At 40.6% G+C, this 18,204-nt stretch overlaps 1 protein-coding gene across 1 annotated transcript in view; it reads left to right on the forward strand.

The window, feature by feature from the left end:
- The window catches only part of LOC137793411 (glypican-5-like), a 43,041-nt gene that overhangs the window by 5,897 nt on the left and 18,940 nt on the right, over positions 1-18,204 (forward strand). The window contains exons 3-8 of the mRNA XM_068589540.1: positions 1,196-1,743; positions 2,996-3,178; positions 4,171-4,349; positions 4,560-4,619; positions 5,287-5,409; positions 14,175-14,295. Coding sequence (XP_068445641.1) covers positions 1,196-1,743; positions 2,996-3,178; positions 4,171-4,349; positions 4,560-4,619; positions 5,287-5,409; positions 14,175-14,295 — 1,214 coding nt within the window. The remainder of the gene's footprint in view (positions 1-1,195; positions 1,744-2,995; positions 3,179-4,170; positions 4,350-4,559; positions 4,620-5,286; positions 5,410-14,174; positions 14,296-18,204) is intronic.

The following is an 18,204-nucleotide window of genomic DNA, read 5'->3' on the forward strand; positions in this document are numbered from 1 at the left end:
GTGTGTGTGTGTGTGTCAGGATGCCATCAGATTGACATCACCCTTTTTACTCGGAATGTTTCAAACATAGACAGACATACTGTCACACGCCACGGGCATGGAGCCTCCGTTAAGAGCGCTGCCCACTTTATTAAACACAGTAGATCCTGAGATTGGGCCTCTCATTATCACCCGACTATAGATAACAGGGCAGTGAAAATGAGCTCAGGGATGAATTAAGTTCTGTGCTATTTTGGCTCACATGCTGCAGCATAAAGTCAATCCAAGGTTAGTGAGACACAGTTTGACGAGGAAAACTATGCACGGATCTGGAAATGTGATATCTAACATGTGGAAATTATATGTATCTATGTCGGCCTCATTGGAAATTGAAACAATGTCATATAGAGTCACTGTCTGTACTTTACATAACAACACCTTACATGTTTGCTTCATATATGGCGTTGTATGTAACGTATATGACAACCTCTTTCTGGTATAGAAACATTTGTTTGGATACATTACATGTAAAAAAAAGTGTTCGCTCAAAGATATACAGATATGAAAACTTATATTAAAAAAATGTTTTGGATGCTGTGTTTTTTTTCTTGTTTTAAACAATACATTATTGGCACTTTCTTTGTTTATTTGGCGTGTTTATTCATTACAGTGTCCAAAGCAAATTGCATCAGAGAACTATTGGTATCAAAAGCTGCTTAACTGGCAGCGAGGGGTTGAAAGTTTGAATCATCAAATCATCTTCATACTTTTGTGTTCTTTTGCTCTCTCATTGTCAAAAAACACAATCAACTTGGACAAAGGAATTATTGAACGGTAGCTATTAAATGGAGACAGCTGTTGCTCATAATGGTTCTCAGGGTGGCAATGATGGTCAGTCGCCACGGGGGTCCAGAATGAAATTTTGCAATCTAGCTTTTTGGATGCATTGCTATTTCATGTGAAACAGACATTCATTGATGAAGCCTAATCCATTTGGTGACATTTCATCTGAGGTCATTATCATATGGTCAACATTTCACTTCACCCAAAAAAGGTGACAATAAATCTCACTTTGGTAACTGTTTATAAATACATTAATATTCCCAGTAGTTACATTCTTCACTATTTATCCTGCATGTTTTTCACTAATGCATATGGTTCAATATAATGTATCCTGGTCTCACTCCCTTTCTGTCTGTCTTCTCTCTTGTTCCAGAGACCTTTGAGTCGCTCGTGTCCTTCACGTCGAACCTGACCAGCACTCTGTTTGACAGCGCTTACTCTGCTCTCGCGTCAGACTGTCGCCCCCTTGTGTTTCAGCTGTTCAGCGACATCAAACGCCACGTTTCTGGACACTCTAATTCCACACTGGACAAAACTGTGCGTCAGTTCTACAATGACCTTTTCCCGCTAGTCTACCGTCGCCTTCTCAACCCTGGTATCGGCCACATGTCACCAAAGTCCTTTTCCTCCCCCTCCACCAATCACGACGACTGCCTGCGGATGACGCGGCAGGATGTCAGCCCCTTCGGGCCCCATCCTCGCCTCCTGGTCAGCGGTTTGTCCCGTGCGCTCGGGGCGGGCCGAGCACTGAGTCGACTGCTTCGACTGGCTGGGGAGGTTGTGAACGCCACCGAGAAGGCCACGTTGTCCAGAGAGTGTGGGCGAGGCCTCGTCAGGATGCAGTACTGCTCCCACTGCAGAGGGATGACGATGATACGGCCCTGTACGGGACTGTGTGTCAACATTATGAGAGGATGTCTGGTAAGTGTTTGACTGTTGTTCTTTTACTGTTTGTATGTCGAGATGAATCATGTCTGTGCATCAAGTATGGGGCTAGTGGCAGGAGGCAATTAGCTTAGCTTAGCATGAAGACTCGCGGTAGGAGGAAAGAGATTTCTTTTGGCCTTTGCTCAAAGATAAACCTGTAACACTTCTCAATTTTACATATGATCACATATCTATTTCATCCATACTAATAATATCAAAATTACAATGTGTGGTTTCACTAGGAGTTATGCATTGTAAGAAAGCAAATAAGACTTTCTTTTAAACCTCCTGCAACTTGAAAAAACACTTTCTTGTTTATCCTCATGATAGAAACATGCAACAAACAATAGGTCCATTTCAACATTTCATTGCGGGTTAAACACAGCTGTAATGATAAAAAAAATCATGATTGTCTCTTTCAATTTAATGTGTCAGTTATTCAAGTGAGCCATCGGGCACAATACCAGGCACTCGTTCCACCTTTTAGAGTGAGGAAGTTAGCAGAAGTAAATCTAATGGTATTCTTTTCAGGTCATGTTTGTGTATTGTAATTGATACGGTTTTAGATTCATGCGAGGCCTCAGAGTATTTGTCTCCTTTTGCCTCTCGAGAGGCAAGTAAAACAATGTCTGAAAGCTCCCATCGCTCCCATTCCTGAATCACTCATTCACAGCATTTTTTATCATCAATAAATCATTCCCACATTACGTTTTAGACAAACAACGAGAGCATTGCCAAGAGAACTGGCACTGTCTTCTGTACATCTTATTGGGCTGCTAAAATGTGCTGGACAGCTTTAACATCGCCCACAATAGAGAGAGAGAGAAGATGGCACTGTTCATACCTCTTGAGAGTTTCTTGGAAAAGAAATTGTGGTGGTAAATCAACTCCCTTTATGTTCATCCTCTTTAGTAAAGGAAAGAAAAATATGCACAGGAAAGTCAAGGGAAAGGCAGAGGGACAAGTAGCAGACAACTTGCTCTATGGAAAATGCTGTCTTGACTTTACTGAGTACCTTTTAGAAAGAAACTGAAAGTTGTCATCTCAAAAATTAAAGCATGATACAGGAAGCACGCCTAAGCCAATTTGCCGTCTTTTAAGATATATTTATGTAACTTTACACATGTCGTGGTTCTCTTTTTCCTCGTCTTCTTTCCCCATTTGACACCTCTCCACCCCTTGGTCCTAATCCTCTCTTCACTATTTCCATTTCTCTTTTTTTTCCTGTCCATCCTCTCTCTCCTAGGTGGGTGTATCCGAGCTTGGCGCCCCCTGGGGAAGTTTGGTGGTGTTGCTCCAACGGTTAGCTGCTACTTTAGCAACCAGCAGCAACCACAACAGCATGGAGTTAGCTCTGTTAGCGGTCCGCAATCATGTAAATGATGCTATACTGTACGCTCAGCTGCACGGGCCACGCATTACAGCCACAGTAAGCTATATTTAAAATTGTTACATGAAGTACATTTGTGATTCTGGGTATTGATGCCAGTCTATTGAAACATGTTTCAATACCAAAGTAACTATGCCCGTGTAAAATACTATCTCTTAATAGGGTTCAGGAACAAATCACTAAACCATCCCTGCACATATGTCCCAATAATAAAGTCATTTGAATTTTGGACACAGTGAGGAAGGCCGTGGCTTTTCTTTCTGCCTGGCAGTTGGGTCTCCTCACAAAGGCCTTGTACCTAGATGGGCTAAAAACAGCCTCATTCTTCAGAGAATCTGGGGTTCCCCTCAGTCTACGTATGTGTGTGTGTGTGTGTGTGTGTGTGTGTGTGTGTGTGTGTGTGTGTGTGTGTGTGTGTGTGTGTGTGTATGAGTGTGAATACAGATCCAGTGCCAGACAAAGGCTGTGGTTGGCGGGACAACCAATACCCAGAATGCAGCTTGGTTCTGAGTGATGAGAAAGTTTCTGTGGCTAATCTCTGGACAAACAGACGACACACAAACACATGCATGCATGCACACACTGTTGGAGGAGGAAATAGAGTAGCCATCCAACTTTGAGAGAACATTGTGGACTTAGTAGAGTAGATTCCTAAGAGGTAAACAAACATACACAAGCATAATCACACTGCTAATTGTGGCTAACACGAAAATACCACTGAATTGAATATTTGATGAAGCTTCTTATTCATTAGACACATCACTAAAGACTAACCCCTTAGCCTTTAACGGTGCGTATGTGCAGTATTCATTCAGCATCATTAAATGCAACATGCATTTTCAGATAGCAGTCATTTCGTTACTGATGTTTCAAATGCATCTTGTGTAAATCCACTGTATTGGATTTAGAGGTATGTGTGCATATATATATATATATATATATATATATATATATATATATATATATATATATATATATATATATATATATATATATATATATATATATAAACAAAACTGTCTCCTCTTCAGGTAGAGAAGGTGTGTGGACCCCAGGCACCTGGTCCCATGATGCAAAGTGCAAATCCGGCTTCCTCGGATATTACATCTCTGAGCCCTTTTCCATCAGTAACCTCAGAGAGGTCAAACGTGACATCGCCTCCCTCAGTGGGTCCTGCCGCTCATCAGCGCCAGCAGCCGCAATCCCGGAGGTGAGTGACACACACCTGATGAAATGTTCGAGTTCTGGTCAGAGGTTAGAATATCAAGGGCAAATATGAATTCAGCCAGAGAGGGTGAATTACATGTGGAAAGAGACAGAGTGGAGGTTCTTTATTACAGCTTCACCTTCAGTCATGGCAGAAGCAAAATAATATATATATATATATATTTGTTCTGTGCTTGTTTGTGTATCCCACCAGGTCATTCCTTCTCAAAGGCTCCAGAGGAGACAAGAGTCGCAGCTTGAAAAAACTGTCTCGGTAAATTCAATTGCATCAGTTGCACTTTGAAATATTAGCAAAGAAGTATTTGTCCGTAACCACAAAGGAAAATTACATCTTAAGGTGATAGTATGTCATTTTCCTTTGTGATTATGGATGGTTAATGTCTTCGTTCAATAGCTCCTAAAGAAGAGCCAGTGTTGAAATCTTGTTCGGAAACATCAGAGGTTTTACTAAGACTCAGAGTAAGACTAACATTTGCACTTTTACAAGTATTTAAAACCTCTGTTCGAATGATTTAGTGCAAACATTTTACCTATAAAGTACAACACAGTGAACTCGTAATTATCTGTATTTAAGTGGCATTTGAATACTACATCTTCATCATGTTTTCTGTCTTTCCTCCTTCCGGATATAGCCGTATAAGGTGTGACTTTGAGCATAAATAAAACCTGAGATCAGCCAACTCATTAAATTAAATCCCCCATATCGGATTTTCATTATGCAGTCTTTGTCAAGAGTGCTGTGAGCCTGTTTTCATTCCCCATGCTTTCAGTAATTTCAAAGAGTCTATCGGAAAGGATTTGGGAGAGAATTGAACATGAAACGTCTAAATTGAAACAAATAAAAATATATGGTACAACGGTCTTACTATTATTAACAACAACCCCAGCATGCTTCTTAAATGCCTCTCTCTCTCTTTCAGGGAGTTTGAGGGCTCTATCCAGCGGTACCAGTGGTTTTTCTCAGAGCTGCCCGAGATGCTTTGTGAAAGTGAGATGGAGGTTGAGCAGCACACATGCTGGAGTGGCCAAGACGTCGTAGAGAGGTGTGTGTGTGTGTGTGTGTGTTGCATTTATTTCCTTGGAAGAACCTACCAAAGACCAATCATGTGACCAGATGCTCTGGCACACTGTGTGGTCCGGGATTTAATCAAGTTAAACACCAATTTCTTGCATTCGATGTCCATATAATTCCATGAAAATGCATCGGCTTTAGAGAGCATGGGATGGTTTGTTGTTGCATTTTAGATCCAGCATGCTTGACTGAAAGCTAAAGCAACAAAAGGAATAGCAAAATGAATACATACAGAGAAAGAGAGAGTTTTGATGTTAAAATACTCGCTCTGGACTTTGGCTAGGTTCAGTCTTGGACTAAAATTCAAGGCCTATGCAATAGTGAGGAGGCCATTTTAAATCCAAGTTGGTGCATAGTTAAATTGTCCAGTGATGACTGGCGTGCTGCTACAGCTTTCAGCATTGCTCATTGTACAGCCATGTGCCCAGAAGCTTCAGTGTATTGCAGCAATATACACTGCATGGCCCAAAAAAAACACCTGGATTTAACTACTGTGTCCACTGTACAAGCCTGTGGGGGCAGTGCTATGATCTGTGGCTGCTGCAGTTGCTCTGGTCTTGGTTCAGCAACAACCAGGTTCAGCAATGACCGGGTTATTCCATCAATGGATTTTTTTCCTCCCCGATGGCTCGGGCATATTCCAAGATGACAATGCCGGGATTCATCGGCCTCAAATTGTGAAAAAGTAGTTCAGGGAGCATGAGGCATCATTTTCACACATGGAGTCCAGACCTTAACCCCATTGAGAATCTTTGGGATGTGCCGGAGAAGGCTTTTGCACAACGGTCAGACTCATCAACACAAGATCTTGGTGAGAAATTAATGAAACACTGGATGGAAATGAATCTTGTGACATTGCGGAAGCTTATCGGAACAATGCCACAGCGAATGTGTGCCATAATCAAAGCTAAAGGCAGTCCAACCAAATATTAGTGTGTGTGACCTTTTTTGGTGGCGACTTTTTTTTTGGCTGGGCAGTGTAGATGTACAGTAGGAGGTGTATTTGTCCCGGTGTGCTGCAGCATCCAGTCACAATCCAGTAATAAGTGACAACCCAGTGTGTGTGTGTGAGACAGATGTTACGTGCTTCCTTGGATTCAACTGCCCTTCACTGGTGTAAATCATGTGTGTTAGTTGACATAAGCCCGATATCAAAGTTAAACCTCCTGAGTTGTTGTTGTTGAGAAGCTCACCTTCCGTTGTGAAGTTTGTGTTTTCTGCATATATTTGAAACCAAACTATATGAGCATTACATACCAAAATACTTTCTTCATTCAGCTGGTCATTAGTGGCTGTGTTCTTTGTCACAATTATTTCATAAGGGGACAAAAGTGGCGCATATGAGAGTATGTTTGTGTCTCCTTAAAGTATCCAGGGTGGGCGGGGTGACAGGGTTGTGAAGGTTAGAGAGTTCGTTTCCAGAGTCTTTCTCATGGTGATTACATTGGCAGCTTGAACTGGTAACAAGACAAGTGTGCACGCATACACGCACCAGGCCACACACACACACACACACACACACACACACACACACACACACACACACACACACACACACACACACACACACACACACACACACACACACACACACACACACACACAAACACAAACTCACACACACTCTCACGGGTGTGCAGACAAATGCAGTTCAACACACACATTCAGAATATGAGCTCATCTGACATCTCACTGCACACGGCCCTTTCTCAACACATTTGCACACACACACACACACACACACACACACACACACACACACACCATCAGTTGCTGTGATGGAGAAGGTTTCAATTAATGGTCTATCAACCAAATGAAACAGGCCATGGAGTCTTGCAAGAACATCCGACACACACACACACACACAGTCACACACACACACACACACACACACACACACACACTCTCTGCTGTGTCACCACTGCTTCAGTAAATGCCAGTAAACCTTGTATTTAATGGCTCAGCCATTTCTTTGCTTCGGATGGTATTTTGAGAGAAATGGAGCGGGACCCCCGTGTACATTTTAGAAAAGGACCTGTCTAGAAAAACAATATTTCTCACTGCGGTAATATTCAAAACACATTGCAACGTACACTTACATACTTTATTTAATTTTATGTTTAAGAGATGCTGATGATTACACCCTCAATCTCACAACACTTCTAGTTTAACACATAATTGAATAAACATCTGATAGTGTGACTGATGTAACGCCAAAAAATATCTCTATTGAAGCTTGGAAGAACCAGTTAATCATATTTAGACAGAATCCAGGAGCTCAGAAGAAATACTATTGAAAATAATGAGGTGTGATTGTGAATTAAATTGTGAATGACCTCGTGGAAGTAAAAGTATGTAATTATGATTTTTCTGCAATAAAAAAAAGTAATTTAGTAACAAAACAAGTGGCCTGATGTGCCAAAGCAGTTTCATAAGAAACGTAATTAGAGGATCTTTTGTAAAGAAGTGTAATGTTGTGTTTGAAGGAGGAGGTCAGTTGTCTTGATAGTCTGTGAGCCTTGAAGTTTCTGAATGTCTGAAGTCTGTTGAGTCCTGGATGCAGGTTAAGAAGTGGAAAGCTGCGAAACCTTCCATGTGTTACTCATCTCTTTTCACAAATGTTTTTATGTCTACTGTTATATGAAAAGGAACAGAAGAGATGTGACGCTCCTCTATGTTGGAGTTCAGCCAGTCTTTTGCCTCTCTGCCCTCTTTACATCTTCTTCTCTCTTGCGTCTATCTACCCGTTCATTCATTAATTCAGCCATCCATTCATCTCTCCTTCCTTCTATTCAGACCTCCATTCATCTCCTCCGCCCTCTGACCCACTTCACTTACAAATGTCTGTGCTGGTGAGAGTCTATATTTGTGAGGGGAAAAAAAATATAGGCAAAACACGCAGAACGCTGAGAGTCTGACAGTGCTAGATGTGTGAGCATAATGATGACGATGGTCTGGCCCGTGTCAAGGGAAAGAAGGGTCCAGCATTTCCTCCCCAAAGTCCCAAAAGTCAAACTTTGCCACAATAGAACAGTCATTGAAACATTCGTAGGTAAGTAATCTGTAATAACTTCAATATATTTGGAGACCAGTGAGTGAACACTGCTATCAGCTGCCAACCCAAACTGAAGGCTCTAGAGATTGTGTATAATATAAACTCAAGGCGATGGCAGGACACAAGTGTCTAGCCGCTCCGTGCCAGTCCACCTTCCCCACTCACACAGATGAGAGCAGCGCGAGATGACAGCGGGTCGATATGCACATTCAGGTAAAACTGTTATTAGAATAAACATTCACACGATACACAATGTTTTTATTTAGTCAACTAAACTGTATCTAGAAATAATGTCATGATGCAACGGACATGCATGAGTTCATATCCAACACTCGTACAGGAAGCACGTTATCCACACATCCTCTTCACTATTGTGTTTGTTTTTCCATCACAATAGACACAGCAGTTCTCAAAATAATGACTAAATGTATCTGTTCTACATAATATAAAAAGACGTTTTGATCATATTGGGACATTTAAAGGGACGGCGTCGCTTCCTATCCATCCTTGCTCTCTTACCGTCAAAGCCCCCATCTGTAGCCCATTTACAGCAGTCATCAATTCTTCTATGATTGTTTTTAATGGAAATCAAGCAACTGCTACAAATGAAATTCATAGCGTGTGATATGCAGTTGATTATGTCTCTTAGCGCTTGATTGACTGGTCTATAAACAAGATAGTTCAAGTATAGCACTATTATTTTTGGTATTGAGAACTGTGCTGGCATATTCAAGACAGTTCCAGTTAAATATTATATTCATTTGGCAGCTGTTTAAACTGACTCAACTGTTATTGTTGTGTCCAGTTACAGCTGTAGTAGCTGTTTTTATCCAGAAGAGGGAAGCATCTAATCATCATCCTAAACAACAAGGGATTAACTCTGCTTCCACCTCTGAGGATCTGCCACACCCGATGTTGTAATCTATTTTGTGTCATTTTTTTCCTGCGTTAAAATCCGTTTTTCATCAACCGTTGATGTTTTACAGAATCAGAAAAACGCTTTTAAAAACAGAGGAAGCAATTTTTCCAAACCTATCCGAACCACAGCATATCGTTTCCATATTAGGTGTGTGTGTGTGTGCGTGTGTGTGTGTGTGTGTGTGTGTGTGTGTGTGTGTGTGTGTGTAAAAAAGACTCCACATGAATGCAGCTGGATTTACAATTGAGGTTGTTACTCTTATAATTACGCACATCCTTCAGATTAGATCGCTCTCTCAGGTGATTTCATTTTTTCCCCGTCTTTATACCGGTGTGAGTTTCTGCCACAGTGGCTTTAAACGTTACCATTAACAACCGGCAGTTACCGAGGGCAACAGCAGAGCAGCTTTGTCATCACGGCGCCGTGGTGATTTATGTCCGTCGTTCTCCAGATCTTATTAAGTGTCACTCTCGGTGTCGTCTGCCGCACACTTTCTGCGATATTATCATCCCATCAAACAGTCCAGACAGTCTGTAATCGGGCCAATAGCTCGTTCACAGCACCGACGGTTCCCAATACGTTAAGCAGGACAGCAGTTATTGGACGTGAGAAAATGCTTAAGATGTGCAGACGCTGTGGATATCTTCTTCTCCACTTGAATATAAAGCACAGTCCACGAGATGCGAATCATTACTGAAACAGACAAAGAAGTTTTGCCGAATGGTAATTACAGATTATTGATCATACTTTCTTTTCTGTAGCTTCACTAACTTTTGCACAGAATACTGATTTTTTTTCTTAAACGGCCATGCCTCATTTCTTTAGAGTCAAAAGACGTGATGTCGAGGTCCAATTAACGACACTAACCATTCACCACGTGTCAGCTGAATTTATTTGCTCATTCAGATGGAACTCAACTCATTTTAATCAAATTTAACAAAACTGAAAGCCAGTCGAGTTTAAGCAAATAAAGTCACTTCTTCACCTCCAGCATCAGTAAAGTTGAAGGCGGTTGATTAAGGTGAGAATGACATCTGTTCAGTTTTACAGATGTTTGGTTGCTGCTTGCTCCGCTTTAAGAGATAAAGCCAACTCTGGATCTCTGTTCCTTTTTTTAGCTTTACACTGCAAGGCTGTGTACAAGACAGCTGATGGGGCATTAATCCTTTCTTCTTCCTTTTTATTGCACCAATCATTGCAGAGCATAGCCCATTGATAATGCATCTTTCCATTACATCTTACATCGTCCTTAGTCATGGAAATTAGCTCATGTATCCTCTGCATGTGCGGTAGATATAGCAATGACCCGAATGCATATTGTTGTCCTGTCTGTCACTTATCCTGGAATTGCTAATCAATAACAGCTACAGACATTTCTCCCGGAGCACTTTACATCAATTCTAGTCTCACCCTACATGTTATCGCTGGATGTGTATGCGTGTGTGTCATCACGGCCCAATGGGGTCCTGGAGACATCTGGTTAGGGTAGTAAATGTTTGGTCATTAAATACATCTTCATTCAGTCGTTGTTTTACTGTGATCTGCTGATTCTGTTTAAGCAGCTGTTGTGCAGAGAAATTACAAATCATCTTTAACTGCAAGATGCAAATAACCCAGAGAGTTACTTGGTGCATTTTTTATATTTATTTAACCACACTTTACTGTACTTATTATCTAGAGACATCTCTCCACTGTTTTGTTTTTGTATTGAGTAGGTAGGTAAAAAAAAAAAAAGTTTTCTATTACAATGCAAAATGTGGATTTGAATTTCAGACATCAAACCTTTGTAAGCTTCAACAAGCGTGCGTCTGCACAAAAACAATATTCCTGAGTTGTAGCTAGAGTATTATTGAACTGGTTTTCCCTTCAGTTCCCTATTATGGGGAAGTAATCTGTGGACATGCTCTTGCCTCCACCTTTAGGTCCTCAGACTCCATTCACCATTAAGCTAGAGGATTAATTACTGCTGATAATTACGATACCCGCCAAAGCATTTGTCACGTTTAGGTCGGTTGGCTTTCCATACACTGGGAGATAACCCTTGGTGATTACTTATCTACACCTCGGTGCAAAAGCACCATCTTGCATTGATGCTCTAAAAGCAATGAGTGGTTTATTGTTGGAGCAACCTAAACACTACGACATCTCAGAGAAATATTGTCCCTAGTATACTACTATATGGGCTACTTTTTAGATTCCGATTCCTAATATAACATATAAAATAACTGATAAGCTATCATGTATTATGTGAGTTGTGTGGTGGGCTAAAGCTGTCACGGCTGGAGCTGCGAGCCTATTTCACTTTACAAATCCAAATTAAAGAAGTTTCTTGACCACCGTTGCAGAGAAAATGCATTAAAGTGTAGAAATATTTTCGGGTTATAATGAAAGTGTCATGGAGCAAAATAGACTCCTATGAGATCCATCCATGAGATATGTACTGTCTCACAAGATGAATGGGTGAGGCAACTAATTTCAGCTCAACCCAGACGTTCTCTATTTATTGTTTTTTGTGCAGTGTGGATAACTTCCACTGGGGCATGTTCAGATCATAAGATTTGATTTCGCCCACACACGACCTATTCAACCAGTCTCGTTGACACATTGTGTTTATTTTCAAGACCAGTGATGCACAAATAATAGATGGAAAGGTGACGATCGTCAGAGCTCAGATACTTTCACAGGATTTCCATCAGTGGTTTGTGGAGTGTTGCCTGTTGCACGCTTGTCGAGCATCTCAGAATATGAGGCAAATAGAAAATCTCGAGTGTAATATTTTGCTCATATGGTGGATCGTCACAAGGTGTGCTGCATCACGAATGGAATTAAAGCATGTCAATACAGTAATTATAGAATAAACAATTAAAGCGCACACAGATCTGTATATCATACCCGATGTTGAACTCTCAATACAAACCTGTGCAGATATCTATGGCCGAACGTCTGTATGAACCTTGAATCCATCTTTAAAAATGTGAAGACAATTTGCACACGGAATAGTAGTTCCCTCTAATTTATGTACACAGTGTCACATTCACACAGACTTCCATCAATTGCTCTTTTCCTGTAGCTTTCATGTTTAATCATTTCTATCGCAGTTTTCCTCCAGTAATCTTCTCTGCATTGTAGCAGCCCATAACTGTAATAATGCATCTCATCATGAAACATGAGAGCAAAGCTGTTTGTAATATATTTTTCCGCCATACCCAATCTAGATTACTGCATATGTTGAAAGTGTCAGCAGAATGTTTAATTTATTTTATTTAGTTCCGTCTCTGTTGATTTTATTCATTATAGCTCTTTCTCAATCATCATATTTTTTTGTTGCCTCTCTAATGACCTGATTTTCCCAAGAGGCTCTGTAGTCTCTCCCTCTCTTGAATTAAACATGCAGCTCTTAGTTTGTTGATGTCGTAAGCGATTGGCTGCATATTAAAAGTGAACTTGCTCAAAGCTGGATTGGAAAACGACTCTCACAGAGACAGCTCATAGGCGGTTATGTGAGACCCGGTCTATATATTCTGCCAATATCAGGCTCATTGAAGCCAAAACACAAAGACTACACTGAACTTGCTTTGTGAGTCAGGCCTCAAGACATGAACACTTTGACTAGAGTAAGACTTTAACCAGAACATGACCCTTTTGTCAGGAAAAATCTGTGTGAGAATAAAACAACCATTTGAGAAAGTTAATAAGAGACTTTGTGCATCAGACTTAAGTTTCTGGTGGGATCTGATTCCAGACCAGCAGGGGTTAGCATGGCTCCAGAGGCTGGGGTCTCCACCACCTAATCATCTCTTAGTCTTTTTTTTAATTTTTTTATATTCGGTCGACATCCACCATGCGTCTGCATTGCTGGTTCCCACGACCCTTTTCCCCTGTTGCCATAGCCAGAGTGTGTTTGTGTTTTCCAGGGTGTGGACTCAGTGGTTACTGAGTTGGTGGCTGATTGTATTCGCTAGCAAAGCTGGTTTGTAACTCGGGGACTTGGGAGAAAAATATGGCCCATGAGCTGTTTCTTCTTATTCTCCTTTTTTTTCTCACTTTATCTTCCATTTGACCTATTATGAAAATAAAAACTCTCACATACCTGTTAGAGCAACCTCTAGGGAGGCAACACATCTGCAATGTAGCAACATTTACAGAGTGCAGAGGTTGTTGTGAGTCCAGTAACAAAGACCAGATTCAATGTATAACCATTCAAATCCATCACTAAGATTAAAGTATAAAAAGTACTACCGTTGACTTTGTGCTCAATTAAAGTCAAAAAGTATGAGCAGTCAAATGTTGTACATTTTTTACATGATAGACATTTATTTATGGAGTTAAATGAATAATTTACAACCCGTTCTTAATAAAAGTCGATTAAGATTAAGATCAGTCTGCCAGAAGACAAACTCATGACGCCATGGCTGAAGGTCTCAAGGGAGTCCTCTGCTTGAATAAAGGTCTGTGTTTCTTTGTTTCCCTCGCCAGGACAAATGTTACAATATATGTGTGTCGGTGTGTGTGTGTCGGTGTGCGTGCGTGCGTGTGTGTGTGTGTGTACGCTCCCCTGCACATGAAGTGAATCACGACATCCTGACTGAACACACTAGTATAGTGGCTGTGGGGAAAGTGGGGCAGGAGAGCAACACACACACACACACACACACACACACACACACACACACACACACACACACACACACACACACACACACACACACAGAACTAGGACAGAAAGTTCTTCATGTCTCTCTCCTGTTTTGTCTTCCTGTAGTTATGCAGGTCGTGTGGTCGGCAGCAGTTTTAAAGCACAGAAGGAGAACCCGGAGCTGACCGTGCGTAATTCAGATCCTGTCCTGAAGGGGGCGAAACAGAGGCTGGAGCAGCTAACACAGGTACACACACTTTAAATTTGGAACATCGGTAAGGTGAATGTTGAACAAACCATGGCATCAGTTTAGCCAGTTATTGTTGACAGGCTAATGGAAAGGCCTACAGATGGCAATATTAATTGGCTCGTTCATTTTTTATCGACACTTTGATCCAGAGCAAGCCAGCATGATATAACACGGATATATCGATTTGTGGTCCCCAGATGATGGTTTGATTATTTTGGTGACCTCATGATCTTTCAATATATTCTCCATATCTACGTATTTGAATCCTGTGTATGAATAGTTTCCCAGAGGATGACTCTCAGAGTATTTGGGGACCCGCTGACCTTTCCTTCAGCAACATCAGGAAAACATGTCCTCTTACTCACACAATCTAATGGTCAGAAGTTGATGAAATTTGCCCCGAGAGACATTTTTCATTTCATATACACAAGCTCTCTTCTTTCTCTCTGGCAATGTCATCATCAGGCAAAATGCCAACTTTGCATCAGCATTGACTTTGTAATATACCTCATAAGCTTATAAGCATGACAGCATGTCCATATCTGACATGGCCATTGGCATATTGAGTTTTCTAGCCATGGCCCAAATGAGGAAGTCTGTGTCTTTAACCATTCCACAATAATGTAATCTGTGACTTATCTTCACATTGGGCTGGAATATATCCATTTATCACAATGTGCTCTGCAGTAGCTTCTCTTATAAGAAAGAGGATCCGTGGGAGATTTCATAACTCTTCAATAGAGCATTAATATCTTCTGTAGTCACCTTGACACCATGACATATGATGGTGATTAGCATTCTGCACAATTGTGTCTCCCTGCCTTTAATGAACTGATTTATTCGTATCCATTCTCAAATAATGATGCTATTGTTAGTTTGATCCTTGACCGTTATGATTATTATTGTGAAATATTTAAATTCAGCCTCTTGGTGTTTCTCTAAAGTGTGATGTGGTTGTGATACACAGTTGATCAATAAAGCTGCAGGGTTTTGTGTTTGTGTCTGTGTGTGTTTGTGTGTTTGTGATGTGTCTTCGTCTGCCCCTCAATCATTCATTATCATCTCATGTGTGAACCCTTGTATAGTATAACAAACTTTAATGTCAACACTCTGAACAGATGTAGATAATAACATGCAATAATAAATACATTAATTCAACAATTAAACTGGATTTATGCTGCACTTATAAAGCTTTGAACAGCATGCTAATATGGCGATATGATTTGGATGAATGATTCATAAAAGCACGTGAATGTCACTCCATTATATGATATTTCAAGGTTATCCATGATGCAGATTCAGTATTTGCTCCAAGGACCATGTGACAGTTTTTGGCGCCCTTTTGTGAGTCGGACAGACAAATAGAAAGACAGACAAGTAAACAAAGGGAAAGACCAGAGCGAAGAAGTCGGCAGCAAAACATATTGTATGTCACCCATTAAAGGATTAGGCTGTTTGTGTGTTCTACTTGTGTTATTGTCAACACATTCCATGATAAGACCAAGATATCTCTAGTATCTCCAACATTTCCAGCCAGTCTGTATGTCATAAATACATACTTTCATTTTATCAAAGGCTTAAAATAAAAACATACTGTATATGTAATACAATATAATTTACTTGAACAAATGTGTCAACAGGTTAAACAGGAAACTGCTTTTGCTGGGGACAATTTCTAGCAGCAAATGTGGGTTACTCCGAGAGTTACAGTGCCAGGTTCTCTTAGTTTTTGGATAACAATGGAGCTCTATGATACAGAGAATTACGCTAAGTCAAGCTTCAGCTACACTGACAGGATCAATTTATTCTTGGTTTCATTCTGTTCACAGGATTTGTTAACTAACTGAAAAACAGAATATCAACAAATTTATCCTCCTAAGTGAATTATTTTTAGCGCTAGTGTACCCATGAAATTGATGATGACATAGATTTCAAGCCGTGTGCTTAACGGCTCAATAAATCAATTTTAACTGAATCAGTGATACCAATGACATGTTGTGAGCAAGTTCTTCTAACGCTGACGATCTGGGTGCTTCATTGTAAGTTCACAAGTGTAAATTGTAGTTTGCCAAAAAAATCTTGATAGATGATGTTCAAGTGTTGTTTGGTTTTTGGACATTCATGGCAAGATCGTGGGAATGGGACTTATTTTAATACAATCTATGTACGGGACATGCTCTGGTTTATTTTGTATTTTTGCTGTTGATGCTCTTTCTGCGCTCCGTCTAATTTTGTTCGTGAGTCCATTAATCATGTTGCATTTACATGGAGCAAATGCCAAGTCAGCAGCCTGACCACACACACACACGCAGACACAGACACACACACACACACAGACACAGACGCACACACACATACCATGTAATCACTTATGTACGAGATTTGCTTTCTCTGGCCCATTAATTCTATGTAAGTCGTTCATGTTCTCCAACTATACTTTGTTTTAAAGACCATTGAAGCATCTGTGAATCTGCTAAAATGCACACAAACACACACTCAAACACTATGAGGGCAGGGAAAGTAAGATCAATGTTTTTGGAATTGTAATGCATGCCCGCTGAATTGATGATGACGGTGATGCTAACGGGCCACCGCATGACGCACAGAGAAAAGTCCGACATAACAACACAGCTCATCTGCATTGAAAACTATTTTAAGTTGCAAATGTGTGTGCAGTTTTTACATCTCTTTGATGAATTTAGAGAATGCAAGTCACACAGACAAGCCCAGTGTGTAAGTACTACACACACTATAGTTTGAAATCACCTTTCGAAATCTAGGACCAAGGCTTTGCTCCAGTGCTTTTTCTTCGGAGGAGGCCACTTATCTGAGGCACACACATTAAGGCACACTATTTAGAGGAAGAACTCGGTATAAAATAGGACACATATTCATATATTCACATATTCATTTCATCAGCCGCGTTTTCGAGGTCTTTCTCTCTGTCTCTTCTAATTTTTCACTGTCCTATTGAGGTTCTTTATTGTTAATTAGACCAGTGATGTAGTGGTTTTGCCCTCTAATGGGATTTCATTAGCGTAGCCAGTGCAACTAAGATGTGTATGTACATGTTCAGCCGACCAGGATGAGCCTTATCAACCCTGTGAGGACTGCCACTGCGTAGGAAAAGAGCAGTGGTCTCACCACTCCTTAGGCGGTAGCGGAATAGGACTCCTTGACTTCATTCATGACACCAGAGTCACTGTTTGTCTGTTCAAATCATGAATGAACCTACAACAGGAAGCTTGTGCATATAAACCTGTGCATATAAACTAGTTCTACGAGACTAGTTATTTTTTACCTTATGTTTCTGTTTTCTGAATAACAAACAAACAAGGTTCTACCCACCACTTATTATCTTTGTTCTTGAAAATATCTTAACCAAACAATGCTGCCTTACCTTAAAGCGTTTGATAGCTGTAATGAGAAGTAATGCCACAATTGCCATTTCATTATTTATTTATTTTTTTTCTGACCTCACTTGAGCCCAAACTAAGTTATTCTCCTGTCATTGAGACAGACCATTCTGGAGCTGTCACCCTTGAATGAGTTGACTTTTAGGTCTATTGGTTTCATTGGGGAGTTTTAGTGCCACATGACCCACATTCGGTTTAAATTATAGCCTTTGCACATGACCAGGAAAATAACCAAATCATTGCTGTCATGTGTTTTTGTCCTCCCACAGTCCTCATTTGAGGTCTGATGACATGATGCTGAATCACTGCAGACAGCCTGTTTCATGTCCCTTTGGACATGCTGTCATATAATAACCTTGGTTCACCTTGTTTCCACAGGCTGCCCCTCACTTGCTGTAGAGTGGAGGCCAGATGTCCCTCTTTATGTATCCATCTTAAAAACATATTCTAAAACACAGACTATAACATCAATTGTAATTTAAAAATGGTT

Source organism: Clinocottus analis, unplaced genomic scaffold, assembly GCF_023055335.1.
Source record: "Clinocottus analis isolate CAN_PGR_092001 unplaced genomic scaffold, fCliAna1.0.p SCAF_23, whole genome shotgun sequence".
Lineage (NCBI taxonomy): Eukaryota > Metazoa > Chordata > Actinopteri > Perciformes > Cottidae > Clinocottus > Clinocottus analis.